At 43.8% G+C, this 11,398-nt stretch overlaps 1 protein-coding gene across 1 annotated transcript; it reads right to left on the bottom strand.

The window, feature by feature from the left end:
- Positions 1-754: 754 nt before the first annotated feature.
- On the bottom strand, positions 755-10,774 carry LOC130330493 (vascular cell adhesion protein 1-like; the record flags this gene model as incomplete). The annotated part of the gene is made up of 5 exons (XM_056553602.1): positions 755-2,007; positions 6,835-7,101; positions 7,253-7,519; positions 9,279-9,545; positions 10,508-10,774. Coding segments are annotated over 5 exons (1,232 nt in total), but the record flags the coding sequence as incomplete, so codon positions are not given.
- Between the last annotated feature and the right edge of the window lie 624 nt (positions 10,775-11,398).

The raw sequence follows: 11,398 nt of genomic DNA on the forward strand, positions 1-11,398 counted from the left end.
TGTTTTTTTTTTTTTTCAAACAGCGTGCCTCCAGCTGTTGCAAAACTACAACTCCCAGCATGCCCGGACAGCCAACGGCTGTCCGGGCATGCTGGGAGTTGTAGTTTTGCAAACAACAGGAAGCACACAGTTTTGAAAACACAGTTATATATGCTGTGGGAGTGGACGGTAGCAGGGTGCGTACTCTTCCGAAGAGTCATAATAATTCACATTCAGTCGTCTGCACATAAAGCAATATATATCCTGCCGGTCTGGATGTAGGATTTGACTAATCGTAGTATTTCCTACTGCTGCCCATGGGTTGTACCTTTTTTTCTTGCAAAAAATAAAATAAAACTGCTATATACTGTGTATTTGGTATTATTGCTTTTTGGTTGCTTTTGCTGCTTACCCAATAAACCTTAAAGGGGTATTCCAGGCAAAAACTTTTTAAAAAAAATATATTTATATCAACTGGCTCCGGAAAGTTAAACAGATTTGTAAATTACTTCTATTGAAAAATCTTAATCCTTCCAATAGTTATTAGCTTCTGAAGTTTTCTGTCTAACTGCTCAATGATGATGTCACGTCCCGGGAGCTGTGCATGATGGGAGAATATCCCCATAGGAACTGCACAGCTCCCGGGACGTGAGTCATCAGAGAGCAGTTAGACAGAAATCAACTACTCAACTTCAGAAGCTAATAACTATTGGAAGGATTAAGATTTTTTAAGAGAAGTAATTTACAAATCTGTTTAACTTTCCGGAGCCAGTTGATATATATAAAAAAAAAGGTTTTGGCCTGGAATACCCCTTTAAAGGGGTACTCCGGTTGGAAAAAAATGTTTTCAAATCAACCGGTGCCAGAAAGTTATAGAGATCTGTAAATGACTTATATTTAAAAATCTTAACCCTTCCAGTACTTATCAGCTGCTGTATGCTCCACAAGAAGTTGTGTAGTTCCATCCAGCCTGACCACAGTGTTCTCTGCTGACACCTCTGTCCGTGTCAGGAACTGTCCAGAGCAGGAGAAAATCCCCATAGCAAACCTCTCCTGCTTTGGACAGTTCCTGACATGGACAGAGGTGGCAGCAGAGAGCACTGTGGTCAGATTGGAAGAGACGCTACCAGACATCTCAGAGAACAAACGAATTGAGGGTTGAAATAGGTGGTTTGGACGGAATCCAAAAAGGAAGGAAAAGTTCTTCACGTATGAGACAACGTATCAATGTGCAGTTTCAGGCCTATGACTATCACACACAATCTCCACACCAATGAGATGCCCTATTGTGTTCTTTGTGTCCATTATTAAAAAAAAAAAACTAAATCCCACTCTCTCTCTCAGTTGTGGGTTTTGATCCTCGCCTTCTCATTCCATTTCAATGGCCAACAAAAGGCGCCTAGAGCTCAGCTCTGCCTTATGGAGAAAGGCCACATTAACATTCATGACACGTTTCACGTCTCTAACACATCGACACAAGACCAACACAAGGGAAAGAGGACAGAAGAGACGACGCTCTGACACTAACGTGACATAAATATGAGCAGCTTCTATACATTTACATGGTCACCACCACAAAACGCAAAAAGTCCAAGTGCAAATAGTGATCCTTCACACACACATAGTGCTCCAGCTACTCAAAATAGAGATCTTTGTTTCTTCTTCCGTCTTTTCCCATTTACGGAATCGGGTTTTGATGGTTTCACTTCCAAGGTTCTACCACAAAAGGACCACGGAGCTTGGGACAGCACAAGCTCACTATAGGTCCATGAGGAGGACTTCCAGAAGGAACGCGCTACCACAAGTGTTCCATTGTCCATAGACCTGCACATGGAGATGTCCATCAAAGACGACCAATGTCCGGTCACACTTTGCTTCTCAAAGCTTTTACTAGGCTGTACGATCCTTGTACCTTCGATTTCTTGAGATGATAGACGATGGAGGCGATGGCACCCGCCGAAACGAAGGCCACGGATCCGAAGATATATAGGGGCACTAGGTTGAATCTTGGACTTGTGCTTTCTTGTGCTGTGAGGAAGACAAAGACGAGGGGGGATGGTTAAAAATACTGACGGGCAGCACGATGGGGGAGAGTGATGGATGACATTTATAGGACACAACAGATGCTGCTTCTATAAGGTCAAGTGCAGTAGTTATATATATATATATATATATATATATATATATACATTATGGGAGCAGGAGCAGCTGCCCAGACACTAAGCCAAAATAGATATTGACCTTACAACTACATTTTGTATAATAATAAACTATTGAAAGCAAGTTAAAGAGGTACTCCGGTGGTAAATTTTTATTTTTTTAAATCAACTGGTGCCAGAAAGTTAAACAGATTTGTAAATTACTTCTATTAAAAAAATCTTAATCCTTCCAGTACTTATCAGCGGCTGAAAACTACAGGAGGAAATTCTTTTGTTCTCTGCTGACAATTCTGTCCATGTCAGGAACTGTCCCGAGCAGGAGAAAATCCCCATAGAAAAAATATGCTGCTCTGGACAGTTGCTAAAATGGACACAGGTGTCAGCAGAGAGCACTGTGGTCAGACAGAAAAGAAATCCAAAAAGAAAATAATCTCCTCTGTAGTATACAGCCGCTAAGAAGTACTGGAAGGATTAAGAATTTTTAATAGAAGTCATTTACAAATCTGTTTAACTTTCTGGCACCAGTTTATTAAAAAAAAAATAATAATAATAATTTTCCACCGGAGTACCCCTTTAAGGCTGGATTCACATCACGATTTTGACTTCCGACCAGTTAGAGAGGTATGCAATGATTTATGAACTTTTAAGCTATGTGCCCCTGATGTCAAGTTATGTATGGTGTCCAGTAACTTGTATTATCTGTCTGGCTTGCTGTGCGGCTCAAGACAATGTGGCACAAGTCAGCTGATCGGGGGAGGGGGGGGTCTTGGCTGCTTCTCGTCTTCCCTGACAAGGTGGCCGGGTTGCCCCCTGATGACAGTGTGTGGCTCTTCTGTACATCCCGCCGTGCCAGCCTTTAGAGCGTCCTCGCTATCTGCAGACTCTGCTTGGATCATGTGACAGTAGAGGACGTGGCGGTACATACAGATGGGCCGCACATATTATCACGGGACTGTCTTTTCAAGGAAGACAAGAAGCAGCCAAGCCCCCTGTGATCACCTGACTTGAGCCACACAGCCGGCCAGGAAAGGCTCGAGATGACAGTGATCCCTAATGAAAATACGAAAATCAGCACAATCCACCTCAAACAGGTAATCCACGTTAATTTATACCATACATAACTTCACATCAGGGGCACGTAGCCCAAAAGTTTAAAAAAATCCTGGAATACCACTTTAGCGTAGGGTCACACGGGCCGTATTTGCAGCGGCATATTTTAAGTCAATGGGTAGGAAAATACGCAGCAGCGAATACGCAGCAAAATACGGCACGTTTGACCCTGCCCCTAATACGATTTTTTTTTTTACCTAAAAATCATTTACAGTCGTATTTCTAGTGGTAAACAATTGTTTAAAACAAGCCTCAGTTTTCGTCCGATTGCACTTTCAATCAGATTTTTGATCATGTGACAAGTCGTGGGTACTTTAAAGGGGGTACTCCACTGCCCCAGCATCTGGAACATTTGGTTTCCAATGCTGGGTGAGGGCTGTGGGGGTCGTGATATCATGGCCATGCTCCCCACGTCCCTTCAATGCAAGTCTATGGGAGGGGGCGTGGCGGCCGCCACGCCCCCTCCCATAGACTTGCATTGAGGGGCATGGCGTGATGTCACAACCCCCGCACCCAGCATTCGAAACTTAATTTTCCGGGATGCTGGGGCAGTAGAGTACCCCTTTAAGGTGGCAGAGGACCCAATGTAGACCAGCTGTCAGACTGCTTCAGATATCACAGGTGGTGTTGTACATGTATATGGAAAAAAAAGAAAAAGATTCATGTCCAAGTGTGTGGTCGCCACCATATGTTCATTGGGGGGAGATTTATCAAAACCCGTCCAGAGGAAAAGTTGCCCAGTTGCCCATAGCAACCAATCAAATTGCTTCTTTCATTTTCAACAAAGCCTCTGGAAAATGAAAGAAGCGATCTGATTGGTTGCCATGGGCAACTTGGCAGATTTTCATTTGCAAAGTTTTTGATAAATCTCCCCCCATTGTGTTGACATTGTGTACATTGGCCCTCATTTACTATTGCAAACCCAACATGTTTTGTCGGGTTGTGTGCCAGATTCTGTCGCATTGTGCCAGAATTTGTGCCTGAATTTGTGCCAGAATTGTAAAAAACCCGACTAACTCTCCATTTTGCTAAAAAAAAAAAAAAAAAAAAAAAAAAACGAAAAAGGGGCGTGGCCACTGGGAAAAGGGGGCGGGTTCTCCAAAAGGGGGCATGTTCCCGACATTTTCACAAAAACCCAACATATTTACTAAGGTTTCCACATAAAATGTGGTGGATTTGAGCTGAGGAAACCCCGACAGATCAGAACAGGTGTAAAGTAATTGTAGGGAAAGTGGGAAATGTAGTAAATACTGTGGAAAATAAATTGTAGGGTATTAAAACCCACAAAGAAATCTACACTCCACTTTTAGTAAATAAGGGTCATTGAGTCAGTAGATGTCAACCATTGCGGAGCGCCATGTAGGTATCTCAATAACCAAATGGATGGATGTGGAACATAAATTCATACGTTTTCCATCTGGATTTGTGAATGGAAAATCTGCAGTAAAGTGGATAAGATTTTATCAAATCTAACAAATCTCATCCACACACTTTGGAAATTCTCTGCATGCAAATTGAAGTGAGGAATGTGTCAATTTATGTTGCAGATCGGTCACACAATATTTTGCCCCACTCTGGGCGGAAAATATGAATGAGTGATGTTCTATTCATATCACTGGCCGGAGTACAGAGCAGAGATGTGAGGGCTGTATAGATCCGCTCCGCATCTCTGCTATATTATGGACGATGACATCGGGTGTCACAAGTGACACCCGGGGCGATCTGTATTAATACAGGAACTACTACTCCCATCATGGAACAGTCTGTTCCATGCAGGGAATAGTAGTACTACCTAAAAATTAAAAAAATTGAGGAGAAAAAAAAAGTGAAACACACACACACACACTTTATTAAAAAGTAATAAAAATTTTGTTATAAAAAAAAAATCTAAATTTCGTCAAATTTTTCTTATTTTTTCCCATCCATACAGCATCCTTTTTTATTTATTTTTTTATTTATTTTTGGTACACAACAAATTTTGAAAAAAACGTTAAACGGGCCAAAAATACAATTTCCACTCAAATGCAAAAACGGCATAAAAAAACATCAGACGCAAGAAATTGTGCTGTTTTTTTTTTTTCAGTGAAAAAAACTTAGCAAAAAAAAAAAAAAAAAGTGAAATCCTAGCCTTAGTGTTCAGTGGGAGTCGAAACCTTTTTTAGCAGCTGTGTCTTTGAATAACTCAAAAATATGTAAAACTTTCTAAAAGTCTTTAGTGCAATTTACCAGGTGCTGGTCTGAAGTCAAGTGAAGAGAAGTCCCCCAGATGTTCTATGAGCAGTTTCTCTAACCTTGTGTTCCTAGAGGGCGGTTTATGGTTTCCTGTATGTGGGTTTTGTTGTTAAAGGGGTACTCTGCCGCTAGACATCTTATCCCCTATCCAAAGGATAGAGCAGTGTTTCCCAACCAGGGTGCCTCCAGCTGTTGCAAAACTACAACTACCAGCATGCCCGGACAGCCAACGGCTGTCCGGGCATGCTGGGAGTTGTAGTTTTGCAACAGCTGGAGGCACCCTGGTTGGGAAACACTGGGATAGAGGATAAGATGTCTGATCGCGGGGGTCCCTGCAATATCCCTGCTATTCGTTTAGAGCGTCGGGTGCAGCACCGGAAGCTCGTGACGTCACGGCCACGCCCCCTCAATGCAAGTCTATGGAAGGGGGCATGACAGATGTCACGCCCCCTCCCATAGACTTGCCTTGAGGGGGTGTGGCTGTGATGCCACAAGCAGGGCGTGACCGTGATGTCACGAGCCTCTGCCCCGCATCGGCAGTCATCCGGCATGGAGCGAAGTTCGCTCCGTGCACCGGATGTCTGGGGTGCAGCAAGCGAGATCGCGGGGTTCCCCAGTGGCGGGTCCAACGCGATCAGACATCTTATCCCCTATCCTTTGGATAGGGGATAAGATGTCTAGGGGCGGAGTATCCCTTTAAAGGTAAAGAAAAAGTAAAGAGAAAAGTCATATTATTGGACTACCCGAATATGATGTAAGCTGTTGCAAAACTACAACTCCCAGCATGCCCAGACAACCAACGGCTGGGAAATGCTGGGAGTTGTAGTTTTGCAACAGCTGGAGGCACCCTGGTTATGAAACACTGGGATAGAGGATATAATGTCTGATCGCAGGGGTCCCTGCGATATCCCTGCAATTCGTTTAGAGCGTCGGGTGCAGCACCAGAGGCTCGTGACGTCACGGCCACGGGCCCTCAATGCAAGTCTATGGAAGGGGGCATGACAGACGTCAGGCCCCCTCCCATAGACTTGCATTGAGGGGGCGTGGCCATGATGCCATGAGAGGGGCGTGGTCGTGATGTCACGAGCCTCCACCCCGTCTGGCCAGTCATCCGGCATTAAGCGAAGTTCGCTCCGTGCATCGGATGTCTGTGGTGTAGCAGCTGAGATCCCGGGGGTCCCCAGCGGCAAGTCCCACGCGATCAGACATCTTATCCCCTATCCTTTGGCTAGAGGATAAGATGTCTAGGGGCGGAGAACCCCTTTAAATGTAATGAAAAAGTAAAGAGAAAAGTCATATTATTGGCCCACCTGAATACCATGTAAGCTTTAAGGATAACCTAAGTGCATCTCACCTGCCACAACGATATTGATGACCTCTGTTTCATTTCCAGCACTGCTAATAATTTTGAGGGTGTATGTTCCAGTGTCATTGGTGGTGACATTGTGCAGTGTAAAGGTGCCATTGGTGCTCTGTAGCAGCGTGTTATTCTTGGCACACACTTTCTGGAGAATGATGGTTGGAGATGGGATGCTGTGGGTCTCACAAGTGATAGTGACTGTATCACCTTCTTTGATGTTCTGTGATGGAGTCACAACCACTGTGGTGTTTCGTGGTGGAACTGGAAGAGAATGTATGAGGTTATTTAGAATGAAGACTGGACAGGTACAACAGCTATTTTGTTTTGCCTTATAACATTCAGCTATTCTGCACATTGTACCCTCTGTCACTAACAATGGGTTAGAATAGGTAAGAAGATGAGGAGCACTCACCTTGTACGGTCAGTGTTCCCAAGGCCAGTTCTTGTCCCACCACATTGGCAGATTCACAGATGTAGGTTCCTGCGTTCTCTATTCCTACATGAGTGATATTGTAAGATCCGTCACTTGAGTCCAGGGTGATGGGTTCGTCTTCTGATCTCATCTTCAGGACAAGTTTAGGGTCTGGGGAGCCTTCTGAGCTGCACCTTATCTGTACAGAGTCACCTTCTATTACGAATGGAGACGGAATGATCTCTATGTAGGTATTTTTGGGAGCAACTGAGAACGAAACACAGAACATTTTTTCTGTTATGGCCAAATGTATTTGATTTCACAAAGAGACCTGTCACGTCTTAAACTCTCAGGACCCACGATGCCACGTCACTGATTTATGCTTCTTTTTCCTTCGTGCCAACCCCCCAATAAATCCTAGTTGGTGGCATTACTGTTGGCCCCCAATATGCTAAAAAGGCCACAGACCCCAGTTTCCATCACCTCAGTTCTGAATGGGGCATGAATCTGAACTTTCTGAATCTGTCTGGACAGATTGGTCACGATCAGACCACTCAGGTACATGCCCCATTGCACTGATTAGCATGTTGGACTCTTTCACTAATGGCCCCTAAGGAAGAAGGATCTGGCAATTATTTCCAACCTTAAACAATTATCTAGTGGTCAAGTCTCTCACAATGTTGACGGCCCAAGAACTAAGTCTCCTGTCAAGTCCTAGTCTGGTGTGTTTACTGCTGGATAGGTAAGCACTATTCTCGGCTATATTAAACATGCCCAAAGACAGTGGTTGAAGGGGCAGTGTGCACATGTGACCACAGTTTTGTGATAGGTGGCTCTGTAACCTCTTTCTTGAGATTGCATGGGGTCCCAGTAGTCTGCCCCCCTGCAACCATACACTTATCTCCTATGCTGTGGATAGGGTAGGACAACCCCTTTAAAGGGGTACTCCGGTGGAAAACTTTTCTTTTTTTTTAATCAACTGTTGCCAGAAAGTTAAACAGATTTGTAAATTACTTCTACTAAAAATTCTTAATCCTTCCAGGACTTATTAGCTGCTGAATACTACAGAGGAAGTTATTTTCTTTTTGGAACACAGTGCTCTCTGCTGACATCATGACCACATTGCTCTCTGCTGACATCTCTGTCCATTTTAGGAACTGCCAGAGTAGGAGAAAATCCCCATGGCAAACATATGCTGCTCTGGACAGTTCCTAAAATGGACAGAGATGTCAGCAGAGAGCACTGTGCTCGTGATGTCAGCAGAGAGCACTGTGTTCCAAAAAGAAAATAATTTCCTCTGTAGTATTCAGCAGCTAATAAGTACTGGAAGGATTAAGATTTTATAATAGAAGTAAATTACAAATCTGTTTAACTTTCTGGCACCAGTTGATAAAAAAAAAAAAAAAAAGTTTTCCACCAGAGTACCCCTTTAAAGAAGATCTCCGGGATATAAAAACTTATCCCCTGTCAGATCGTGTAGAGTACGACGGCTGGGACCCTCCCCCCCTCCATCTCCTGTACAGGGAGCCGGAATGCTGCACTCGGGAATCTCTGGCTTTCCCATAGAGCTGCATGGAGAGCGCGTGTTGGCCATCGCTTTGTGCTGTGGTCGACATACTCCATTTAGAAGGAGAGTCGGGGCCGCGTTCAGGAGATCGCGGGGGGTCCCAACAGTTGGACCCCCCCATGATCTGACACTTATCCCCTATCCTTAGGATAGTGGATACGTTTTTATATCCCGGAGTACTCCTTTAACAGTACAAAGGCCCCATCAAGAAAGCGAAGCACATAAATGTGTCCACCTTATTTTGTTATGTAATTTCTCACAACTTAAACTCAATACATTATCATGACAGGCTGCAGTTCACTTCATATCCACTGGGTGGTCACATACAGCGTAAACCTCTCCCGACAGAGTATTGCAGTCATCTACCGCCACTCATCTCAGGATAGTCGAGTCAAGAGGACGTGTAAGGAAAGACACATCTGTATATTCAGGACATTTGAGTACATTACCGCTTCTCACCTTCTACATTTAGAGTGCCCTCCGCCATCTCACTGCCAGCCGCATTGGTAGATTCACAGATATATGTTCCCGTATGTTCTACTCCAGCATTGGAAATGTTGTAGTCTCCACTTTCAGACACCAGATCGACCACACCGTGTCCCATTATCATCTTCAGGACCAGTCTAGGAGCAGGAGAGGCTTCAGAAGTACACCGGATCTGTACGCTGTCACCTTCTCTTACCACGGACGATGGCGTTATAGATACGTGAGTATTTCGGGGTGGGACTGTTAAGAAATGGTGAATAAAGAGGAATTCCTTAAAGGGGTACTCCAGTGAAAAACCTTTTTTTTTTTAAATCAACTGGTGCCAGAAAGTTAAACAGATTTGTAAATTACTTCTATTAAAAAATCTTAATCCTTCCTGTAATTATTAGCTGCTGAATACTACAGTGGAAATTATTTTCCGTTTGGAACACAGAGCTGTCTGCTGACATCATGAGCACAGTGCTCTCTGCTGACATCCCTGTCCATTTTAGGAACTGTTCAGAGTAAAAGGAAATCCCCATAGCAAAGATATGCTGTTCTGGACAGTTCCTAAAATGGACAGAGATGTCAGCAGAGAGCACTGCGCTCGTGATGTCAGCAGAGAGCTCTGTGTTCCAAACGGAAAAGAATTTCCACTGTAGTATTCAGCAGCTAATAAGTACAGGAAGGATTAAGATTTTTTAATAGGAGTAATATACCCTTTAAAGGGGTACTCCACTGGCCAGCGTTCGGAACATTTCGTTTTTAGGTCAGCGACAACAGTAAAATAAAACGAATCGCACTACATAACTTCTAGGTGCGGGTCCTGTGTATGAAAACGGGACAAAGCGGCGCACGGAGGTAATAGAAGCAAATGACACTGTATCATAACTGTACGATATCTTACAGGAGATTAGAGATGAGCGAACTTACAGTAATTTCGATTCGTCACGAACTTCTCGGCTCGGCAGTTGATGAATTTTCCTGCGTAAATTAGTTCAGCCTTCAGGTGCTCCGGTGGGCTGGAAAAGATGGATACATTCCTAGGAAAGAGTCTCCTACGACTGTATCTACTTTTTCCAGCCCACGGGAGCACCTGAAAGCTGAACTAATTTATGCAGGATAAGTCATCAACTGCCGAGCCGAGAAGTTCGTGACGAATCGAATTTACTGTAAGTTCGCTCATCTCTACAGGAGATGTTCTATACGTATAGAGATCTCACCTTGTACGGTTAGCGCGGCCTGCGATATTTGCCGTCCGATCACGTTTGACGATTCACATATGTAGGTCCCGCTATGGTCTACCGTAGCATACATTATGTCGTAGTGCCCGTTCTCAGCTTCCAGCTCCGTGATGCCCAGTTCTGTTTTCATCCTCAGCGCCAATTTGGGGGCAGGGAAAGCTTCAGATGTGCATCGGATATGTACATTTTCGCCTTCTTTCACCGTATGGGTTGGCGTGATAGTTATAACCGTGTTTTTTGGAGGAACTGTTAAAAAAAAAAAGAAATTAGATGTTAAAAGCCTATAAAAGGTTTGTTTAGATCGTTTCCAAACTGTGGTCCTCCAGATGTTGCAAAACTACAACTCCCAGCATGCCCGGACAGCCGTTGGCTGTCCGGGCATGCTGGGAGTTGTAATTTTGCAACATCTGAAGGTCCACAGTTTGGAGACCACTCATCTTGAGCAGATTGATGTATAGTTTGAAGTAAAAATATTTAGAAGAACCTGTATTTTATAGAATTTTCCGAACGTAGGAGTCCAGTGGGCGGAGTAACTCAAGATAAATTACTGATTAGGACCACCTACTGGACTCCTAAACCCCGAATGGAGGTCTGCAGTTTGGAGACCACTCATCTTGAGCAGATTGATATATTCAGTAGCTTTTAGTAAAAATATTTAGAAGAACCTGTATTTTATAGAATTTTCTGAATGTAGGAGTCTTGTGGGCGGAGTAACTCAAGATAAATCCCTGATTAGGACCACCCACTGGACTTCTAATCCCTGAATAAGCAACATCTAGTTTTGCAGCATCTGGAGGTCCACAGTTTGGAGACCACTCATCTTGAGCAGATTGATATATAGTTTTTAGTATAAAAAAAAAAAAAAAAATA

This window comes from Hyla sarda, unplaced genomic scaffold, assembly GCF_029499605.1.
Source record: "Hyla sarda isolate aHylSar1 unplaced genomic scaffold, aHylSar1.hap1 scaffold_3355, whole genome shotgun sequence".
Taxonomy (NCBI): domain Eukaryota; kingdom Metazoa; phylum Chordata; class Amphibia; order Anura; family Hylidae; genus Hyla; species Hyla sarda.